Source organism: Zingiber officinale, chromosome 4A (assembly GCF_018446385.1).
Source record: "Zingiber officinale cultivar Zhangliang chromosome 4A, Zo_v1.1, whole genome shotgun sequence".
Classification (NCBI taxonomy): Eukaryota; Viridiplantae; Streptophyta; class Magnoliopsida; order Zingiberales; family Zingiberaceae; genus Zingiber; species Zingiber officinale.
Window position 1 is genome coordinate 161817471 of NC_055992.1, and position 24101 is coordinate 161841571.

The following is a 24101-nucleotide window of genomic DNA, read 5'->3' on the forward strand; positions in this document are numbered from 1 at the left end:
TATTCCCAATCGATCGGGGAGGCTTTGGATCGATCCATGGATCGATCCAGAGCGCCTCTGTGCTCTGGGAAAAACGCCTGGATCGATCCACGGATCGATCCAGCGCTTATCGCGCGAAGCAGCTGCGTCCCAATCGATCCACTGATCGATTGGGACATCTGGATCAATCCAGAGGCTTTCTGTTCGCTTGGAGAAGCCTGGATCGATCCACTGATCGATCCAGCTCCTGGATCGATCCCCTGATCGATCCAGCACTTGGTTTTTGCCCAAAACCAAGTTCCAAGACTCCCAAACCAACATCCGGTCAACCTTGACCTGTTGGTACATCATGCCTAGCATCTGGTCACTCCCTTGACCTGCCAGGACTTCCCATCAAGTGTCCGGTCAATCCCTGATCCATCTGGATTTTCCCTTGCCTGGCTTCACTCACCAGGGCTTCCACCTAGCTTCACTCACTAGGGTTTTCCATCTGCCTGGCTTCACTCACCAGGACTTTCATACTGCCTAGCTTCACTCACTAGGACTTTCACCTGGCTTCACTCACCAGGATTTTCCTTCTGCCTGGCTTCACTCACCAGGACTTTCATTCTGCCTAGCTTCACTCACTAGGACTTCCTTCTGCCTAACATCCCAGTTAGGACTTCCCAGTCAAGTATCCGGTCAACCTTGACCTACTTGACTCTTCTTCAATTAACATCTTATTGTCAAACATCTAAACCCAAACCAAGACTCAGCTTGGTCAAACAGGTCAACCTTGACCTGAGGGATGTTGCACCAACAATCTCCCCTTTTTTGATGTTTGACAATACCAACACTATCACTTACAATACCACATGTAAGTTAGGCTAATCCCATAGCCTAAACCTTCTTCATGCCACTAGGTAATGAATACATAAGTTAAGCCCTTCATTCTCCCTCTAAGAGGGCAAACTCCCTCTAGGTAATGAAAGTCTAACTTACTCCCTTTCATTCTCCCCCTATTGGCACACATCAAACCATCTTTGAGCACACATCAACCCGTGCCTCAATTTTGGGCACTCTTCAACAAATGCCCCATTGTTGAAAACTCTCCCCCTGAAGAGTTGCTCATCGTTGTTCACAACTTCACTCGTTGTGACCAACACTATATTGAAGGTCCCATACCCTTCATTAACCTTAAACCTACATTCTCCCCCAATGTAGGCAAATGCCCATCCTTGAGCATTATCCACTTGAAGCCACTTGAACAATGAGGATATCCACTCCCCATTAAAGTTCAAACGCTCAACCTTGAGCATGTTCTTAACGGAAGGTTAACCACCTTCCAAGGTTCATGAAAAATATTGTTTATGTCTTTAAAGAGTCCCTCCCCCTAAAGACATGGTGGTAACTTCTGTCATTGCACCAACAATGACTTGGAATCCCCAAAACTTTAGGAAACCCAAATTTAGAGGTTTTGAGGTTCAAATATTCAAAATTTGAAACAAACCTCAACCTAAACTTCAACTTAGCCTTCCTTAACCAATCCATCCTTGTTTTCCACACAAAAACACCCTTTGTATGTATACAAATATATTTTCAGGGGATTAGAATGGTTACCTAGACTAAAATAGGTTTAGAGTGCTGAAATCAGGCCTTCCGCCAAAATCAGCATCCTGGATCGATTGGAGTTGGGTTCCAATCGATTCAACCTATCTGAATCGATCCACTGATCGATTCAGGATGTGTGGATCGATCGGCTGATCGATCCAGCGAGCTTCTGCTCGCGAGAATTGCCTTATGAATCGATCCACGGATCGATTCAGGCACTCCAATCGATCCATGGATCGATTGGAGGCCTGAAATTGCTGAAATTCAATTTCAGCCAATTTCAGAAACCCCTAGAAAATTCTACAAAATTCCAAAAATCGTAAAAATTTGTGTAGACATTATTTAGGGTATAATTTATCATGGAAAAATAGTTTTCTATGAAAATACATCATATTTTCAAAGATTGACACAAACTTGAGAACTTGCAAAAACTTTAGTGTTTTCTTCAAGTTTGTGTCTAACTATTCAATGGTGATTACTATCAAAAGATAGCCTTCACCAAGGTTTTCCAAAATCATTTTAAAAATATTTTCAAAACCAATATCCCACCATGTTCCTTGGGCTTAATGCACATGACTTGTACATTAGCTTTCCCAATGATGGGAAAACACATAACTATGTGTTTTGATGAACCTAAAACTCAGAAGAATGCACTAAATCAACATCTTGAGTTTTGTTCATTTTCCTAACATCTCACTTGTATCTAATGTGCCCTTAAACACATACAAGTCATCTTATAGTCCTTGTGAGATGTGAGATTTTGGTTTTACCCTATTCTAGGGATCATGCATATCTATCTAGGCATTTTAGAGATATTAGACATCCACCTAGGATGTCACTTGTTAATAAGTGTTGTTAAATGTCATTTGTCCTTAATTACAAGGAATTAAACTAATGCATGATAATGTTATGGCATACATCAAAATAAAATAACTTTCAAAAGAAAGATTCCTATAACTACATGATGTATGAATGTCATGACATGTGATGGGCAAACAATCATGGCAAGATTTAGCATAAATAAAATATACCTAGATTAACTATCTAAGTATCCTTAAAATCTTAGCTAAACTTACAACTTAAACCTAGATTGCCCTAAAGTGCTTCAAGAAAATGCCAAAACCTAAATTGGCATTTCTAATTCCCTTAATTAATGTATGCCAATTGAAAATAAGCATATCCTCAAATGTTGGCATATTTCATTTTTCCACAAGAGTAGCACCTTTAAATTAAGGCCCGGATCGCCTTAAATTTCTTAAGAACATACCAAAATCTCAACTTGGTAGTTCTTATGAATTTCCCAATATGTGCCATTTAAGATTAAAATCAATTCTTCCACCATTAGGCACATTTTACTCTTTCAAGGAGTAAATAATAATTCCATTTCATTTTCAAAGGTTAACAAAACCTTGAAAATGCTCCTTGAGTGTCAATTTCCTCAAAGTTGGGTTAACTACCCTTCTAATTGGAGTTGACACTCTCTAACCCATCTATGGGGTAGAGAAGATGCTCCTAGGAACCCAACACCTATTGGTGCTCCTTGGATGCTCTAGGTACTAGGGATAACTTCCCTAGATACCTTCCTAGTGACCTTGTTTGGCTTCTTGGAAGCCTTGGTCACACTTTCTAGGTCAACTCTAGGGATAGCCTCCCTTGTGACCTTGTTTGTAACTTTCTTAGACTTCTTAGAAGCCTTAGTCACATTTATTGCAAAAATACTCTTAGGGATGACTTCCTTAGTATTTTTGGCTTGACCACTAGACCTAGGGTTTGTTCCATAACTATATGGAACTCTATGGTAAGAGGGCACATCCTTCTTAGCCTTTGGCTTGTATCCCAAACCTCTATGGCCATTGGATGGCTTTTGTACCCCTAAACCTAGGTTATGCTCATTTTGCCCTAATAGGATATTTTCCATCCTTTTTAGGGTCTTTTCCATTTTATCAAGTCTTGACCTCAAGACTTGATTTTCCATCACTAAGTCCTTAGTTTTTGGTTTTCCATTAAGTTCATGAGCATTTTTGTTTCTAGGCTTGTAGCTACAATCCTTAGAGTTCTTGCCTAGACTTTTACCTACATTCCTAGCCTTAGGTGTAGTAGTTTTAGCATGAAAAGCTATATGTTTTTCTTTAACGCTATCATGCTTTCTATTTTCATGGTAAATAGCATTAAAATGATATAAGTTAGAACTATCATGCTTTTTACCATAATGTAAAGGGGTAGGCTCAATAAATGTTACCTTCTTCTTTACCTTGGAGGCTCCCCCTTGACTAATGCCTCCTTGAGCCTTGACCATCTTCTTCCCCTTGGGGCATTGACTTCGGTAATGCCCTTTTTGGTTGCAAGAAAAACACACAATGTGTTTCTTGCTCCTTTTTGTTCCGGGGATGGTCTCCTTGGGCTTCTCCTTGCCCTTTTGTGCCACTTGGCCCTTCTTCTTGGCCAAGTTGGGACACTTGCTCTTGTAGTGCCCATGTTCCCTACATTTAAAGCATATAATATGATTTTTATTATTAATTGAAATATTTATACCTTTGCTTGTAGGGATGACATCTTTTCCTTTGGATCCGGAGGTAGAAGCTTCCTCTAGATCGGACCTTGATTCTCCTTCATTTGATTTTTCTTGTCTTGTGGAGGTAGAGGCTTCTTCCTCCTCTTCTTCTCTCGACCCAGATGTAGAAGCTTCTCCTTCTTCTTGATCCGGCGTCACCAAGGATTGCTCCCCCTTAATCCTAGAGGTGGAGGCTTCATCATCTTGAATATGAAACAAGGAGTATGCTCCCTCCTTGTTCCATTCGTTGCATTCCCTTGAGGATGAAACTTCTTGGATTTCCTCTTCTTCGGAGGTTGAGTATCTCTCAACCTCGGAGTCCTCCTTTTGGTCTTGCTCCAAAGAGTCACCCTTTCTGGATTCTTCTTGCTCTTGTACAGTGGAGGGGATCTCTTCATGAAGCTTGGCCAATTTGCTCCATAATTCCTTTGCATCTTCAAATTCTCCAATTTTGCAAAGGATGGTGTTTGGCAATAAATTGACCAAGAGCTTGGTCACTTTGTCATTTGCCTCGCACCTTTGGACTTGCTCTTGGCTCCACTTGCTCCTCTTGAGAACTTTACCCTTTGAGTTTCTTGGAGCCTTGAAGCCTTCCATTAGAGCAAACCATTGCTCTATCTCCATCATAAGAAAATTTTCGATTCTTGATTTCCAAGAATCGAAACTCGTAGAAGTGTATGGTGGAGCCACCCTTGTGTCAAATCCAAGTCCATCTTGGAATTGCATTTTGAAGTTGAGCTTGATAAAGTCTTGAACTTGAAGAATTTGCTCCAACTTCTTCACCCTCTAGCTTTTCTTGTTATGCTTGACCCTTCCGGCGATGATTCCGGTGAAGAGCGGCCTTGCTCTGATACCACTTGTTAGGACCAAAAGTAGCTAGAGGGGGGTGAATAGCTCGTCGCGTTCGCTCGATGCTCAACGTTGCTTGTTTCTTCAAGAATATGCAGCGAAAAATACAGAAACAAATACAACTACGCTAACACTAGGATTTTACTTGGTATCCACCTCCAAAGGAGGTGACTAATCCAAGGATCCACACCACGCACGCACCCTCCACTAATGAAACTTCTCCTTTATGGTAACTACCAAGGGCGGAGAAGCCCTACAAGACTCAATACAAGAAGAGAGGGAAGGGATACAAGAAATACAAGCTTACAATGAGTACAAGAACCCTAACCCTAGTTTCTTCTTCTTGCTTTGATCCGCCTCTTGACTTGGAAAGCTTCCAAGAACCTTCAAGAATTGGTGATCACGAGCTTGGAGAAAGTTGTGGAGAAGCTGATGAGAGAGCTGGAGTGAATCAGAGAAGAGATGCCGCAGCCATCGCACGCCTGCAGCTATAAGCGACGCCAACGGTCGGATCCCGATCGATTCGAATATTCCCAATCGATCGGGGAGGCTTTGGATCGATCCATGGATCGATCCAGAGCGCCTCTGTGCTCTGGGAAAAATGCCTGGATCGATCCACGGATCGATCCAGCGCAGCCGCGTCCCAATCGATCCACTGATCGATTGGGACATCTGGATCGATCCACGGATCGATCCAGAGGCTTTCTGTTCGCTGGGAGAAGCCTGGATCGATCCACTGATCGATCCAGCTCCTGGATCGATCCCCTGATCGATCCAGCACTTGGTTTTTGCCCAAAACCAAGTTCCAAGACTCCCAAACCAACATCCGGTCAACCTTGACCTGTTGGTACATCATGCCTAGCATCTGGTCACTCCCTTGACCTGCCAGGACTTCCCATCAAGTGTCCGGTCAATCCCTGATCCATCTGGATTTTCCCTTGCCTGGCTTCACTCACCAGGGCTTCCACCTAGCTTCACTCACTAGGGTTTTCCATCTGCCTGGCTTCACTCACCAGGACTTTCATACTGCCTAGCTTCACTCACTAGGACTTTCACCTGGCTTCACTCACCAGGATTTTCCTTCTGCCTGGCTTCACTCACCAGGACTTTCATTCTGCCTAGCTTCACTCACTAGGACTTCCTTCTGCCTAACATCCCAGTTAGGACTTCCCAGTCAAGTATCCGGTCAACCTTGACCTACTTGACTCTTCTTCAATTAACATCTTATTGTCAAACATCTAAACCCAAACCAAGACTCAGCTTGGTCAAACAGGTCAACCTTGACCTGAGGGATGTTGCACCAACAGTCAACACTATGATCAAAAAAACTTCTATAAATATTTTAGGCCGACAATGTTAAAAAATATACTTTTCTTAGTTTTTTTTTACTAAGACCAGTATAATATTAAAATAAAATAAGTTTTTGCATAGGTAAGCCCATTATAGTAGTTTGTTGCTAGGATTCTCTAGCTTCACTATTGCATGGGTCACTATTGCATGAGTCTGACGAATCTTATCCAAATAATTAATTCTTGATTTATAAGGGTGACACTAGAAAATCCAAACAATTCGAATTTTCAAAGACCCAAATAATTTATATATTATTATATTACATCAATTAGAGGAGGTAAATTGGCTGTTGAGGTCACGCTTGGCCTCGCAACCTCTTTACAAGGTCAAGGCCAAGGTGAGAGCTTGTTATGAAGTCACTGCCAAGCCATCGCTAAGAGAGAAGAGGGAAAGGGAGAGGATCGAGCATATCAACAGGATGCGTGTCGATGTCGGAGATCGGAAAGGTGAGGAGAGGAGCATGTCGAAGATTGGAGAGGAGGTCAATCGAAGAAAATCAGAAAGGAGAATTTTAGGGTGCTAGGAAGAAAAAAAAGCAGGAATGAAAATCCTAATTAGAAAGTTAATTAACAATGGAAACTTAATTTCATCACTAAAATAGTAATGGAAATTTAATTTGGTTGCTAATTAGCGATCGTGATTTATTTAGTTGTTAATAGTAACGGAAACTTAATAGGTTAAATAAGTATAAAGATGGACTTGATGACGAAATTTAATTTCTGTCTACTAAATTAGTAATCGTAATTTATTTTATTTGCTAATTAACGACAAATTTAAATTTCATTGTTAATTGTTAGTTTTCTTATAATTAATTATATTATGAATCTATTGATACAATAAATGAATAATTCAATTAATCAAACTTTCACTGATTGAAATTGATCATCTTCATATAACAAATCAAATATCAAATACATAAATACCTCAATATGTATAAATACTGATAAACTTACTAGCAAATAAAAACATCAATATTTAAAAATTTAACATTGTGTTTTTCAATACTTAAATCCATAATTGAAAGAAATTAAGTAAGAAAAATTCACCTCAATTAGAACACTGTTGTGGAGCATCGACAAAGTGATGATAGTGGTGCTAGCAGCAAATTACGGTGTTGGCAAAATTAGCGTATGACAACATGATGTGGTTGGCAACGATAACGACGAAGAGGATTTTGATGACTAAATTAGAGTTAGGGAAAGACGGAAAAAAAAAAAGAATTAGGAGAGGAAGAAGAAAACACTAGAAAGAGAAAAAAGTTTGGCTCAAAATGAGAAGTTCTGCTGGTGAGTTTTAATTATAACTTTCTTTAAAAGAGTCCAAATATTTTAAAATTTATAATTAGGTTCTTTTTAAAAAAAAATTCAAGGGTATTATTATTATTTTTAAATTCCAGGGGTTGCGATCGCTGGATTTTAAAAGAAAACACTGGCCGGTTTTTATTATTTATTATTTATATTTTAAAAAGTTATAATAATTTTCAACGTTCAAAATTAATCAGCTTTAATTAGATATCCCGCAGAATTTAAATCAATTTAGAATTTTAAACCTTCAAAATTTCCAAAATTCATTTAATTTAAAACGATAGATATCAATGGATTCGCTTAATGATTAAAACAAATAGACGCCAATTAATTAAACAAAGCACAAAATTACCATGGCTTAAGGGTCTGATTGAATCTGGACGAATATTCAAAATAATCAATGGACATCAATTATACTTTAAATTTACCTAAGTGTAACTTCAAAGTAATCCAGCAAAACTAAAACAATTAAATTATCTATAAAAAAATAACACAAGAAAATGGTAAACATGCCATGCATTTTTTTTAAAAAAAAAAACAAAACACTGCGTTTATTGTCAACATAAATGCACGATATGATTCCACCCAAAATTTGATTTTAATTGGAGTAAATGGGCACATAATAAAGAGTCGAACTGCATATAACATAAAAAAGGCACATAGTATTTTGGCACTTGCTACCGTGAAATTGAGCTTGTCTGTCAATTCAAGTACAAAACAATTGTAGCACTCAGAAGGCAACGCCATCTATAGACTGCAGACCATATTGATAAATTTAATCATCCTCTTCGTCAAATTTTATTTTCTTACTAGCTGGCTGACCAAGACCAACCTGCCAACAAAAAAAAAACAAAAACAATTGAGCATATTCAATGAACAATGGATCAATGGAATAAAATCTTTGCATAATAATCTTAAGCCTATATACACATGCTACGGACCTTATGATGCACACTCCAAAAAATTATTCAATTCATTTTTTTTAATGTTTAATACTATGATCTAATCCTAAATAAAATCCTAAATAACATACCCACTATATATATAATTTTCGTATGCTGTGCTATAAAATCCCTATAATTTTGATATATCTCTCACCTTACATGCACCTAAATTTTTTTTTATAATTAATACTATAACTTCACCCCCTAAAATCCTAAATGATTTGACAAGCTAAAAAAAAAAACATAAAGAAAAAGAAACAACCTGCACACCACACAGTTGTGCAGTGCATATATACACCAAGTATTTTTTTTTCTTTATTTTTTTATTTGAATTATAGTATTAAAACTAAGATATATATATATATATATATATATATATATATATATATATATATATGCATACACGCGGCAGTACATTGCCCAATTTTTTTTTTTTTTGCTTGCGGTCAAGTCATATATAGACACACTAAAAAACGTACAACAAGAAAAAAAAACAAATGACTTACAAGATCTGGGCAGTCGTAGTTGATGCCGGCAGCTCTGATTCTCTTGCGCCGCTTCTCTTCCCGTTTAACGATGCCTTCAACCATGTGTTGGTGTTCATCAGATGTTCTTTCCTGAGCATATACCAAGGAATGAAATTAAGAAAACAGCAAAATCATTGTCTTTCGATGAATTTGGATTTACATTGATCCCATCCAAACGCCTGTCTGCGACACACTACAGACATCAATAAACCTTGTAATCAAGGAACTATCGATAAACCTTATTGATTCTGTATGATATCCAGTATATCTAATATGAGATGAAATATTAGCCTTCATTCAATCACAATGAGATAGACTTATAATGAACGGTAACCCTAGGAAAACATGGCCCACGTGAGTACTCAAGGAACTATCAAAAAGGAACAAACTAGAATAGAGAATGGATAGAATCTCCAGAACCCCGATCGGACAATGTATCAAGTTTGTGGTGATCAGAGTGGATGCTATGTACCCACATTAATAAAGTGTCACCCCAGTTAAGTACCTTGTTGTGCTGCGTACGTGCAATCGCTGTCCAATCTTTTCTATTGTCTCTCCAATTAGCGCATTTCCACCTATAAGATAAAAGAGAAAAGGACAACGATCAGAGACATAACAAATGTTTTTCTTTGTTGAGAATCCATAAAATGCTTACTATACACACCATGAAGATAGCTATCGAACTGAAAGAAGACTAAGTAAATAATCATTAAGTAGATATAATCATCATTTTGTGGTAATTCTCTGAGAAAATATTATCGAGTAGTAACAATTTATTCATAGATGTGCATCAGAGCCACTAAACAATAGTGATTAAAAGTAATAGCACCTAAAGACCAAGCTCACACCAGAGTGGATGCATAAAATTATATTTTGATTCGTGTTGGAAAGGCAAAGAATTGGCTCTCAGAAAAAGATTATTTAGCATTGATTGCATTCGTAAAACATAAGTTAAAGACAAAATAAAATATTTTAATCAAAAATTTAAAATCCAGAGTATAATTACCTTTGCTACAAACAGATTAAACAAACACAAATAATAGCAAAATTTCTAACAGTTAATACTCAGTCACGCTCATGACAACCTTTAACAAGGAGCAAGGTTTAAAATTTTAACTTCGATATTGGTTTTGGTCTCAGGTCAAAACAGTAGAATATCAATACTGAATTGTATTGAAACAATATGGGCAGTAAAGAATGGGCCAACTTCAACTCTCTGATCACGTCTCACTTGGCCTATTACATCCTAGATAGCTTACTTGTGCTTCTTCGTCACTGTTCAGAGTTTATACCTCTTAGTACATACCAAAACAAAGACATATCACACCCGGTATGAATAATATATGATTGGCAGATGATATGAGTAATATTTATCACCGCTGAGTTGTTTCAATATCAATCCACACATGGAACAACAAATTCCAAACAAGCAAATTGTAACCATGAAGAAATGTTCTCTTCCTTTGTTTTTGCTAAATTTTAAGATTTGGACTTAATTAAAAACAAACCAAAACGACAGCAAATCACAAGTGTTCTTGAATAATCCTTATTAAAACAATTTCAAGAAATATAAACCTACTACCACAAAATTTGTTAAAGAAGGATCCAGTAGTGAGAAAGTCGTTGACATAATACATTCAAAAATAGATAAAAACTTACAGCTTTGGATGAACGCGTTCTGGTGGGATAAGATGAACCTGAAGATTGTGCTCAAACACAAGATAATTATTAATCTCATCAGCTACAACCTTGGCAACCTACAAATCATTAACAAGTATACATGTAATGAAAATGATTTATAAAGAAATTTTCACAAATTTAGCAAGAAATAAAATTACCTCTGGATTTTCAAATTCAAGGAAACCATAATGCTTAGAATTCCCTGTCTGCAACAAACCCAAAAAAAAAAAAAAAGTTGAACTAATAACAGAAGACTACTATTATGTTCAAGACCATTGAAAGACGCATCCATGAGAAAACATCTGAATTCCTAAGAGAAGTAAGAAGACGTTTATACAAATATAAAAATATACTGCACCAACAAACAAAGAAATAAAAAGGAAAGGGGTATTTTTTTCCTAAGGAATACAATAAATAAATAATAATGAGATAAACATACAGAACAACTAATTTATAACATTCGGTTAGAAACTTTATTTAACATGGCATTCATTCATTTTGTGTTAGATAAGATTTTTTGTTACATCTCTTAGACTGTGTTTTAAATTTCAAAAACACCCAATATAAATGCAAAAAGTGATTGCATCTCATTATAACCATGAAAATCTGAAAAAGATTACTGATGGAAAGTTCTGAAGCTTTGCTAAAAAAAAGTAGTTTTGGTTCTCCATCACCTTGATGATTCATAGGAATAACTATTTCTTATATATTCCTATGCAATAAGTATTCCTATGTTTGGTTACAAAATTGACTCAGAATACCAATTTCTAGTCAATTCACTTCTCCAAAGAACACCAATTGTAGGATTCAAATGTATTATCATAGGTTGCAGCTCGTTATGCTCCAGATCCAAGATGATTCATCATTTTAATCAGCTTTCATCAAATAGAATCTTGTCTAGTGTCATTCTCTCATTCAAGTCATTTTACCCTTCATGAATGTAGAAGTCGATATTTTTTCCTTTGAATTCTCATTCCATGAGGGATCCATTTTCCATTTCATCCTTTTACAATAGTAGCATAATTTTCATCATCAATCTTCTATAAAGCAACATCAAAAAGCTTTAGTTGCTCGGACCCTCAAAAATGTTTTTTTTTGTTCTCATTTCTCACTTCTAGAAAGCAACATTGCCAGCAATAGTGCATAGGTCAAATGGTTTTTTCTATTGAAAATCCCAAGGGATAGTTTGGTTTGTGGAATCATGGAGGACCTTGCGAATGTGAACTTGGACATCACACATTACCATGTTTAGTAAGTTTTTTCCTTTGTACATAACTTCTTGACAGCATTCCTCCATCCAAGATAACACAGTAAAATCATCTGCCCAACAAATATAAACCAACAAGGGAAGAAATGTACCTTCCTACTCCTAGCAATTCTCACATGCTTAATTTTTCCAAATTGACTGAAGAATCCTGACATCATCAAAGTTTGCAATGTCTTTTACGAATGAAAAACCAAGATTTTGTTTTCTATTGAGAAAAAAATAACAAATGTCACCTTTCATTTGTTCTTCATAAAATCCATGGGGAATGTGACCAATATACAATACTGTTGCTATATTTTTGGCAGGTTCTTCTTCCACTTTTGCAAGTTTCCGTCCTGGACCTCCTTCTAAAGGCTGTATGGGAACATTGTTTGTATTAAGATTTTCTGAAAGGCTAATGGAAAATTAGAAGAACAGGGAACTTTAGTATAGCTAGATATATAAAAATGTACCAAAAAGTCAGATGATTCATTTTTGTGACGAGAAATTGATAGTTGAGATGTCTTCTTCAATTTCTTTTTCAAAGCTTTCTTTGCCTTTGCACCCATTTCACTTGAATTCCTGTATCAATATCCACCAGAAGCTGAAGATATTATGAAGATAGCTAAGAAGTAACATCAAACAGTTTTAAGGTTATTACAAGATCGAATCTCAAAAAACAATGTTATTTAAAGTGTTCTCTGCATGTGGATAGAAAAATAAAAAAATCACGTCTCCATAAAAGTCGATAACTCCATAAACCATAAAGCTGATATTGCAAGTCAAATTTTATACGATCCAAAAAAAAAAAAAAAGTTATCTTTTCCTGTCATAGTGCGAGATATCCACTGCCAAACACGAAAAATTAACCTATCTAGTACTCTCTTTCCGATAAATAAAAAAGGAATTAGAAAACCCCTAAACATAATTATATCGAATAGAAGGTGCAAATAAGCATATAATAGCAGGAAAAAAAGGGAATTCGGACCGGTATATCAACAAAATAATATCAGAAAAAACAGTCGATAAAAATAAATCAACTTGCAAACATAAATAGATGACGAAAAAAACACATTCGTTGACAGGAGGGAAGGGAGACACAAAATTATGAATCAGAAATCGGACGAACAAAGGTGACGACCGAGAGATTGGTATTCGAGACTAATGGGGAAACATTCGCCTGTGAGATCGGGGGAACGGGGATCTCGAGAAGAGGGGAGGAATGACCTGCACCGACGGAGGGAAGCCGGGAGGAGAGACTGACCTGCGAGTTGGGAGGAACGAGACAACTAGCGGACGGTCGAGAAATTACCTTCGGAAGAAGCGAGAACCGGCAACAGGAGCCCTGCGACCACCGGCGAAGCTGCAGCGTGATCGCTACGGAGATAGCGAGAGGGATAAAGTGAGGAAGAGAACGGCGGCCAGTCTCCCGTCTCCAGACGGTTGCGGGAAAAAAAGGGTTTCTTAGGGTTTCCAAAATATATATTTATAAATTTTGCGAATATTCGCATGAATCTAAATTAGTCCACATACAAATAATTTAACTGAATACAAATAATTAAGAAATTTCACTCAAAAATCGAAAAGGAGACCCTTTGTTTTGGGGATTTTTATTATTATTATTGTCATTAAAAAAAATATTTTATTTTTAAAAAATTTAAAGGACGGGTACTCCTATTTTTTATTAAAAAATATTTTTTATTTTTAATATTAGTATAGAAGATATAGTTACTTCAACTTAATAAAAAATACACATAGTATATTATCGTATTAAACATACTAAAAAATCATTTTAATAGTGATTTGAATAAAATTATTATTATTATTATAATAAAATTCAAATCCCACGTAAATTGACGGATGAAATTGTCAACTTGAACTAGGATGGCCAGCCTCCATTATCTAAAAGGGAAGTAAATTATAAAAATTTTGTCCCATAATAATATTGTTGAAAAAATTGAATGAAAACGCGACGTGTGGGTTGTAGTCCCATAAAGAAAGTGAAACCTTCCGGCCGACTGATTCGGAACAAAGGGGATGAAAATTCAGGGCCCGGATGACATCAACCCAAGGGGTATTTTTATGAACCCTATTAATTGTTACATCAGTCAGACAACTTATTGGCCAACATACAAAATAAGAAAGGTCGCCAGTTTACTTACAAGCCACGTGACACGCTTGCTTGTGCCACATGGCACGCAAAGTCACATGGCAAGCAAGCTTGCAAGCCAAGTAGCTTGCATGCAAGCCACACGTGGCTTGCTGGCACATTGCAGCCACCAGCAAGCATGTGGCTTGCTGTGCTTGCAAGTCTTGCACAGGCAAGGTCTATAAAGAGACCTTAAATGGAATGAAGAGAGTAGAGCACAAGTGAAGAGAGTAGAGCAGCTTAAATAGCTCAGTGAGCTTTGTGAGAGAAGTTCAAATACATTTTGTGTGCTCTTTCATTCCTTCTGAAATCCTCATGTTTCTTTCCCTTCTGTTATGCACTTCTTTTGCTCAACAGAAATAGTGATAGTTTTCGGATCTAGTTCAGATCGTCACGACAACCAGTGCTCGGTTGTACTCGTGATCCTGCCATTTTATCCTGGGAAACAGACGTCCACTTAATCCTCTAAGCACCTCGGAGGGGCCGAATCTGTTTTAAGGAGACAGCACTCTGCTGGACTCGGCATCCACTCTGAGTTCATGTTGCAGCTCTCGACATCCTGTCAGCAACTCTTAGTACAACATGGCGCTGCTCGACAACTCACGGTGTCCACGACTCATCTACTCGGCGCGTGGCTCGGCTCACTAGAGTCGACAGTTTGAGATTATCTGCTCAAACCTACTTGATTGTAAGTTCTTGTGACTTTGGTACGCACTCAGAAGAGTGAAAAAATCACACTGATTGTAACGGGTTTACCCAACAAATAGCGCACGCATATAAAGAGTACAATTATAAATAAGTCAACCAGAGTCTAACTTTATAGTATTTAAACTTATTTAATAAGATAATCGAGTTGAGTATAGAATGAATGAAGTCATTAAAATGATTGTTGAAGGTTGACTTGGTTTTTTTTATGAACTTAAAATTAGTTTATGCTTAGCTTGAGTTTGGTTCGTTTAGATATTATCAAAATCTGAATTTAAATTTATTCGATTGTATCAATCTTTTATATTTTAAACTTGTTTGATTAATTATTGAACTTGATAATATAAATTTATTTATTCATTATTTATTTATCAAATTTATAAGATGAATATCATTCATAAACATTATTCACAAACGTTGTACACGAAAATTATAATAAACATTGCTCATGAATGTTGAACGTTAATTAACTAAATGCATAAGTTTCAAATTTATTTATTTAGTTAAATAAAATTTTTCATTTAATTTATCTGATGTATATTGAATAAATATAAATAAATTTTTATTAAGTCGAACACAAAGTTTATTCATGAATATTTATTTTTTTTACATCAGAAATTAACCATAAACTCATTGATAACAACATTCTTACATCAACCAATTACACCTGTCTCTAGAGGTGCAAATCCCACGTAAATATATATTATAAAAGTTGACTCCCGAATATGAGGAAATTATACTTTAAATTTATCTTATCTGATAGATGAATGAAATAATAATAATAATCATAATAATAATAATAATAATTGCAATTATAATTATTAAATATTATAGTAATTATGATGATACCTTTTGAATTTCATTTATGCTTTTTCAAGGCAAAATGATCGATCAACCATTGCATCTTGATAACTATAGTCAAGAATAAACACAAACTTAAATGGATTTCCCAAATTAAATCAACACTTGAGAGTGTTCCATGTACAATTACAAGGCAATGAATAAACCAATAAACATTATCAAATCATTAAGAGAATAGCAATGAAATATGATCTCAAAGCCTTCCCAACAGAACACAACACACATCCATATAAAATGAAGCTAAACTTCAGAGAGCTGTGTTTCTGAAAATGGACCAGGCAACGGTCAACCCGCAAATCAAGCAAACAACCCGCGGCCGAACCGAATTGTTTGACCCGACTCATCGAGCCACCGGTTCACTTGCTGATCCAATAGTGAAAACACTACTCGTGCTCGACTACATTGCATGGTGATCCCTTGCATGAGCAACTTTGGAATAATTCCTCGCATTGAATATATGAATCATAGGAGCCTTTGTTAATGCTCTCAATTTGCTCTTTCTCTTCGCCTTTGGCTTTCCTTGCTTAGTATCCAAATCCTGGTAAAATCAGGAAAAGAAAAAAAAACAATTTGGAAATAGATTTATGGCGTCATTAATTTTAAAAGTATAAAAAATTGATGGAAATGCATGTAACTAGTGTAAATTATTAAAGTTTTATTTGTATGTACCTCTTTTGTTGAGTTCATAGGCTGGCTCTTGTGTTTTGATCCATCCACAGAGTGTTTACTTTTCTCAATATCCTCTGAATCCATAGAGAACATATAAATTTATTTTCTAATTTCAAATTTTTAAACAAAACTTATGAACTATATTTATTAATAAAGTTTTTTTTATCGGTAAATTAGAAAAAAAATCCCTAATCACAATCACAACTTTGTATGCAGTCCTCAATCACAAAATACTTTGTTTCCACTCCCTGCATGTAAAGTATTACTTATTTCAACTCTCTCATGTAAATTTTGTTACCTAAATTACCCCTCAGATGTTTTAGGTATAAAAAGTTTAAAGACGAATATACGATTAGATTCAATATTTTATAACTAAAATTCAGTACTTTATACAGAATTGAGTATATTTTTTATCAAAATTAACTCTGATATTTTTTCGGTACAAATAGTCTAAAAATGAGTATAATTCTTATTAAATTTAGCACATTAAACTAGAATTGAGTATATTTTCTATTAAATTGAGCACGACTTTTTTCCTACTTAATATAATTACTTAAAAATTTAGCACCATTTACCATTTAAAGAAAATATAGTAGATTTTTCATCAAATTGAGTACTATTTTTTTAAAAAATATAGTATAGTTTTCATCCAATTAAGGTGAAAAAAGAATCGTACTCAATTTAATAGAAAATATACTAGATTCTAATTTAATGTACTGAATTTAAGAGGAAATAAAGATTTTTACCACTTGGGAGTGCATGCAAAGTTTTGTTTCCCAATAGGAAGTGCATGCAAAGTTATTCTTTTTTTATCAATAATATCTAAATAAATTAAATTTAAAATTTAATCAAATTTAAATAACCATTTTAATGAGCTAACTTAAGGTAAATAGTAAAAAGTTTGGTTAAAATCTTCATTACACCCCTGATGAAGGAGAAATTTGAAATTGTTTAAAAGAAAAAGTACCTCTTTGTAAGATTACGGACCCGTCTGTGGGCCCGGCGAAGTAAAATCTAAAACTCGGCGACCCCGGAAACTGCTCGTCCTCGGCGACCGCCCGCCGCAGTTTCTTCCCCTTCTCCTCCTCCGCTTCCACCGTATCCGCCTCCTCTACCGCCTCCATCGCGGCTAACTTCTTTCCCCCTTCTTCCTCCTCCGCGATGACGGCGGCGGTGGAGGAGGGAGTCGCAACGAGGTTATACTCGCCGTTCGCATCCTCGGAGCAGGGGAGATCGGTGGAGGAGGCGATGCTGAGGTGGCGCCCAGGCCGCAGGCGCCGCTGGACCTCCATGGCCTTGCGCCGGAGGTTCTCACTGCCCATCTCCGGTTTCGACCCGCCGCAGCCCATCGAACGAAGCGAATCGAGGCCGGCAGCGACGCGACGCCCTTGTCCCTCTCTCGCCGAGATCTGTACTTTGAATTCTCGAGGGAGAGGAGGAGGGTTGGTTCGAGTAGAGCAGGCGTACATAGGACTAGGGTTTTGAAGGCGGAGCCGGCGGCGGAGAGGGTTTCCCGGTCGCCACTTGCCATTCTCGGAGCTCGTGTCGGCTCGCCTCCAGGGTGTTGCGATCACGACGTCGTGGTGGCGGAGCGATGCTGGCCATCCGATGCCGTCCAGAGACACGTACGGTTGATCGCGTTGAGCTGGCGAACCCGCCGCTAGTTCCGAAACGGGTCGCGTTGGGTTTGTTGTAAAAAACGCGCGTTTTTGTCCTTTCTGTTTTAGAAAGGTGAAACAGACGGGGAAGGATCCGTCCAGATCTCTGGATCATCTTATCTCTTATTTATTCATTAGTTAGATGAATTAAATTTTATATGTTAAATAAGTGAGATTCAATTTATCCAATCAGTAAATTCAAGATCTTTTTTATCCAGAATTTGTTAGACCAGAAAATCTGACCTTCGAAACAGACAGACGGATCGTCTTGCATTCATAATCTAGATATCAGAGCTGGAATAATATTGTAAAAAAATAAATAAATACAAAAAAAAAAAAAATAACCAACGAGGTAAAAAAAGTTGTGTTTACTTGGAGGGAAATTTACAGGGATGAAGATGGAGAAACAAAGGAAACTATATGAATTCTCATATTTCCGAATCGATGATCGAGCTTAGGATTTTAAAAGTAGATGGAATGACAAAATTAGACACTAAATGTTAATTATTCACAGGACATATAACTATATAACTATATATATATATATATATATATATATATATATATATATATATATATATATATATATAAGAGCATTAAGTTAAGGGTAATTTAGAAATTAGGCAGTCACAAGAAAAGGAAAAGGGCATCATATAAAAGTAATGAAATCCGATTAAAAGTAATAATTATAAAAATAGATTCCAAAATTCCTGACAATGGGCAACAACACATCATATACCAACTCAAGTTGCACCAGCTAGAGTTGGCAGGAAAGTGACGAACACAAATAATGGCATAGAACACCAGTAACAATCGTTGCTACAGCCGGACAAGTAAATACCACGAGAGCTCTTACATGCTTTAGACCTCGCGTCTGATAAAAATAACCAGTGTCCCTGAAACAGAAGGTATACAGGCACCATCAAATTTAAGAAGCCTTGCCCCGTATGCACAAAACCCAATTTTGATACGATAGATGTCATTTCTGTATCCCAAATACAATGCTAGACTCCCAACCAAATATAATTTCTCCCCACCCACACACACACACGAGGGGATCAAAGGGAGAAAGATCGATTAATATTGTAGTGCCTGTCAGATAAAATTCTGACAATATCTCTCCTGTACGGATGACAATTTGAAGCAATAAATATACATATAATATCTATATAAACATCAGCCCACACGACTAAAACATACATATAATAGAAACAACATAACCATGCAGTTTAATATACTCAGCCTACCCGGCTGGACAAAAATGAAATAAACACAACTACGCAGTTAAATCACAGCCCACACGATTAGAAATAAGCGCAGCGGAAAAACGAAGAGAAAACCCACAATCCACAACTAAAGGTTACTAGCCGATTAGGCTTACACAACCACAAGATCACGAAAAGCAAAACACCACGAATCAACTCCAAGCACAGACCAATTCATACAATACTAAAAAAAATCGTTGTATGCTAAAAATACAAGTAAAGCGGAAATAAAACCGATTAAACACAGGACCCAGTACTGGTAGCCGGCATCTCTCCAAGCATCCATGAATCATCTACTGCTACCTGGCGAAAGAAAAACTAATTTACGAGGTGGTGAGTATTGGAACTCAACGGGTATAGGAAAGATAGTGCATGAATATAAATTACAACTAGAGAGTGAGTCAAGAGCATAGTTTGTAGAATCGCGATCCTACGCAGGATCGATTTAGGGTCAGGATCGGATCGGTCAGGATCGGATCGTAGAATCGTACGATCCTACCAAAAACCCTTAAAATCTTATCATACATGATTAATAATTAGAAAAAATACCTAAAAATATCATTTACATATAAATAAATAACTAATTTTGTATATATATGCAATCATTTATACTCAATACCTCAAATTACATTACTACATGTACAAATTTAAATTAATTTGTAATTCAACTAACATTCTCTTATAGTAATAATATTTATATTTTCATATCATAAAATGAAAAAAAATATAAAATTTCTATTAATACAATAATAATAACACATTCAATGTAATAAATATTTCCTTGGTTTATAAGATAATTCAATTTACAGACCAACAAAGCACCTAACGTATATAATAGAAGCTATTGAATCCTTTGATTCAAATATGAACACCAGAAATAATCTTCTAAAGACTGGTTGATGTCACACAATACTAGATAATAGGCATCCAAAAACTTATTATTTTGAGGAAAATAAATGACAGAATATTATTGATAAAAAACTAACTCAAAAATAGTTAAACATATGTTTAAATAATTTAAACCCCTAATAAGATGAGAAAAAGATAATAAAAAAAAAGATAAAATCTCCTAAACATTTGAAAAGGATTTAAATGATATTTTTTGGCTTTGAAATAGGATGGTTAAGGATAAATTTTGAAATTTATTAAAGATCTCTGAACGAGCTTTGATTTGATATATTATAGGCCCCATGGTTCAATCCGAGTCAAAAGTTATGACCTCTCAAAGCTTCCACCGATCCTGCTCCGATTCTGCTCCGATCCTACCGATTCTATTCCGATCCTACCGATCCTGCTGCGATTCTGCTGCAAAACTCGATGCTGCACGATCCTGGATCGATTTTGGGTTTCCGGATCGTAGAATCGTACGATCCTACGATCCGGAACGCGATTTTGCAAACTATGGTCAAGAGTATACAGTCTCATAAAGAAAAATAACAGATACTAAAACAGAACCATAATAAATGCTCATACCTGAAACCATATCCTAAGCTAGTAATTAGAGGTCAGAAGTAGTACTAATCTGCTACAATACTGCTCATAACTACAGAGGTAATGTGTAAGGTATATAAACATTTCCAATAAATAAACCAAAGTCTAACCACCTACGACGAGAGCATATCTCAACATAAGACAGCATATCAGTATAAGTGAACAACAGCAAGAAGCAACGACAGCATAAATATACCACAGTAGCATAAGTAAGCAATAACAATATGTAAACAGCAGCAGCCAAAGCAGACATAATAACAGCGTATGCACGGATGGTCACCCCCGCGTACCTCTCTGCACCACGACCCCTGTATGGTCGAGAGGTCGGATCGATGACAACTGTACCACCCAAATACCGCCACTACTCTCGAGTGACCGGATGGACAGGTGCTGAGTAGCTAACTAGCTACACAACGACGGGGGTCACTGCTGCTCGCAACTCCAGCTACCACCAACTACAAGTGGTCGAGTGCGGCACGACAGGACAAGCGACACCAACTCCAGCTACCACTCTGTCGAGTGGCCGAGGATGCGGCATTGGTCAACGACTCTCTCGACTGCAAGGGAGAATTGATCGTTGACATGTCTGTCATGATATGATGTACCAAATGCAACAGTCAAAATATATATATATATATATATATATATATATATATATATATATATATATATATATATATATATATATATATATATATATAATCAGAATCAAGTATGCTATAGGAAGCCAACATGCTCCATACAAAACATAACTAAACAACAATCAAAATATGCAAACATGGTATCTAGTATCTGCTACTGATCATGGACAACAACAAGAGACTGCATAGATATGGAAATGAATTTCTCAAAGATCGCGTGGAAGTATCAAGCGCAGGAAAATAAGAGTGGAGTTAAGGTAAAAATAATTTCTTATCCAAAATAGTTCATGCACCAATGTCAAAGTACTAAAAGAAACAAAGCAAGAAGTACCCGCCTTAATATGTAGATCATACTAACCGTCTGCAACAAGTCTAAAAGACCACATCCAACTCGAATCCTACAAATACAAGATACAAAGCAAAACTAAGGATCTATATAATATACATACTAATCAATCTACCCATCTTCCATGACTTTACTAATTAATTAGTAGGTAACCTTTAATTGCTCCTACACCTAAGTAAATCAAACAATTCAGTTAACTATCACAAGGTGCATAAATCTACCTCACAGGTTCATAATTATCATTAAAGGAACTCAAATTTGCATGGAAACAACCTCTAGTTCAACCCACTCTATCCTAAATTCAAGTAGATACACCTATTCCTTTTAATCATGTTAAGATTATATTTATAACAATCCTAATACATTCATTAGTTGATTACCCTCCATTCAACCAAAAACATTCATCTCAATAACAATCGATCCACATGGTAATCACACACAAATCCAAACCCACTCATTCACAACTAATTAGAATCAGGACACTAACCATTTCACTATTAAACTCAAATATAGTTCATACATGAAATTACCTTCTCAACTTACCCAAATCCAAGTAGGTTGCTGGTAACTCACGATTACAGGAACCCATGACTAGAAATAGGTTGCTTAAATCTGTGGATCGCCCTCAACAAAGCTGGTCGGAGCAATGGTAGCTGGCACAGTGGAAACCGCTCGGGTGAAGAGGGCAATTGAAGGGTGGTGAATTCAAACTAGGGCACAACGGCGGTGTGTCATCAGCCTAATCAAGCAACGACACCAAGCTTGAATCCAATGCAGAGAAGGTTCTAGATCTTCTTGATCTGAAATCCGATGATAAGGAGAGGCGATTGCCCAAAGGAATCTAGGGCTAGCCACATCCGACAAAGGTGGCGAGGTAGCGGCGATGCTGACGATGACAAAAAGCGGCGGCGCTGTGGAGCTTGCTTGAGGAGAGTAGGCGGCAGTGGCTCGAGAGGGAAGAGAGAAGGAGGTTCGGCCGACGCCGGGATGAGCCATGCCGGTGCGATCCCATGCTGAGGACGGAGGCGGTGGTGTGGTGAGGGGAATCGCGAGGCTTGGGAGGGAGGAGTCGGCGCACAAGTTGGGCAAGAGGGGAGAGGGCGACAGCTAGGATCAGGAGGAGAGGAGAGGATATAAATCGGGCAAATGAGGAGTTAAACTTAGGGTTTATATTTATAACCTAAGGTTTAATTTCTCAATCAACTCCCATATTTGGGTATTCCAAACAGGCATTTCTCGAACCCATAAGTGCATCCCCTCTAAATACATTGTACGAGCTCCAATTAATTCCAGAATTTTTTAAAAAAAATTCTAAAAATTTCGTTAAGGCTATTAGCCTATTAAACTTTATTATTTAATTATTATCTAGTTCAGTATTTTACAGTAGTCAAAGTTAATCGGTTGAAGACACTTAGTCATACGGGACCAAGATAGCTGACTAGGCAGTGTGGGGCGATCGGGCCTCGCATCGTCGATTGGATGTGAAGGGTCGATCGAAGCTCCAGAGCGGTTGCCCTTCATAGCTTGCAAATACAGTTTAGAGTCATATACTGGCTGATCAGGTCTAAGGGCTGATCGGACAGGATGCACTTTGTCGGTAGAAGGAAAGGCCAAGTGTAGAACAGATTGTTAACTGCATTCTATAAGGCTGAGATGGTGGTTCTCCGGCCAAGCGGGGCACTAGTCAACCTACATTGGAGCCCATACACCTGTCACACCATACCCTTTCTTAGAAATTTGTACTGAAAAGGGCAGAGGATACCCTGCAAACACATCACGCTTTCGAAACTTTTATCCTGTCCAATCTTTAGAGGTTTGCATACCTATTATAAGACATGTTTTAGAGTTACTTTATGACCTATCACTTATCAGTAATACTTTGGAATTTGAGCATAGACGCAACAGTACGAGTATACAAAGGAATCCACATCTACATGCAGAGGTATGCAACGCTATATATGTAGGATCGAAAAGAATTTAGATATCTTCATAATTGCATGATATTGTACACTTTGGGCCTAAGCCCTCATGGTTTTGCTCTTGGGCTCTCCCCAAAAGGTCTCAGGTCAATGGAGATATCTTTTCTCTTATAAACCCATGATCTTTCCCATGTGTTTCCAATATGAGACTATGTTTGCAACCTTGCAATCCCAACAATCCCCCCCTCAAACAAAGGACCATAGGCTTCCCACGTCCGATCCTCGACCCACCAGGTCTTCCTGCCCCTCGGTCCACCCGACCTACTAGGACTTCCTTGCCTAGTCGCAACTAGGACTTCCTGCCTGGTGTCTGGTCC

The 24101-nt window shown here is 37.1% G+C and overlaps 2 protein-coding genes across 2 annotated transcripts; both read right to left on the minus strand.

The window, feature by feature from the left end:
* Positions 1 to 8202: 8202 nt before the first annotated feature.
* LOC121972074 (MKI67 FHA domain-interacting nucleolar phosphoprotein-like) lies at positions 8203 to 13490 on the minus strand. The gene is made up of 9 exons (XM_042523680.1): positions 13333 to 13490; positions 12494 to 12602; positions 12275 to 12395; positions 12134 to 12189; positions 10933 to 10980; positions 10754 to 10851; positions 9600 to 9669; positions 9074 to 9184; positions 8203 to 8455 (listed from the first exon to the last, which is right to left on the minus strand). Exons 2-9 carry the CDS (start codon positions 12587 to 12589, stop codon positions 8399 to 8401), a joined length of 657 nt encoding a protein of 218 aa, XP_042379614.1. The 5' UTR covers positions 12590 to 12602; positions 13333 to 13490; the 3' UTR covers positions 8203 to 8398.
* Positions 13491 to 15864: 2374 nt separating this feature from the next.
* Positions 15865 to 22801, minus strand: LOC121973010. Its single transcript, XM_042524609.1, has 4 exons — positions 22661 to 22801; positions 17372 to 18122; positions 16405 to 16478; positions 15865 to 16273 (listed from the first exon to the last, which is right to left on the minus strand). Exons 1-4 carry the CDS (start codon positions 22799 to 22801, stop codon positions 16133 to 16135), a joined length of 1107 nt encoding a protein of 368 aa, XP_042380543.1. The 3' UTR covers positions 15865 to 16132.
* Positions 22802 to 24101: the final 1300 nt, after the last annotated feature.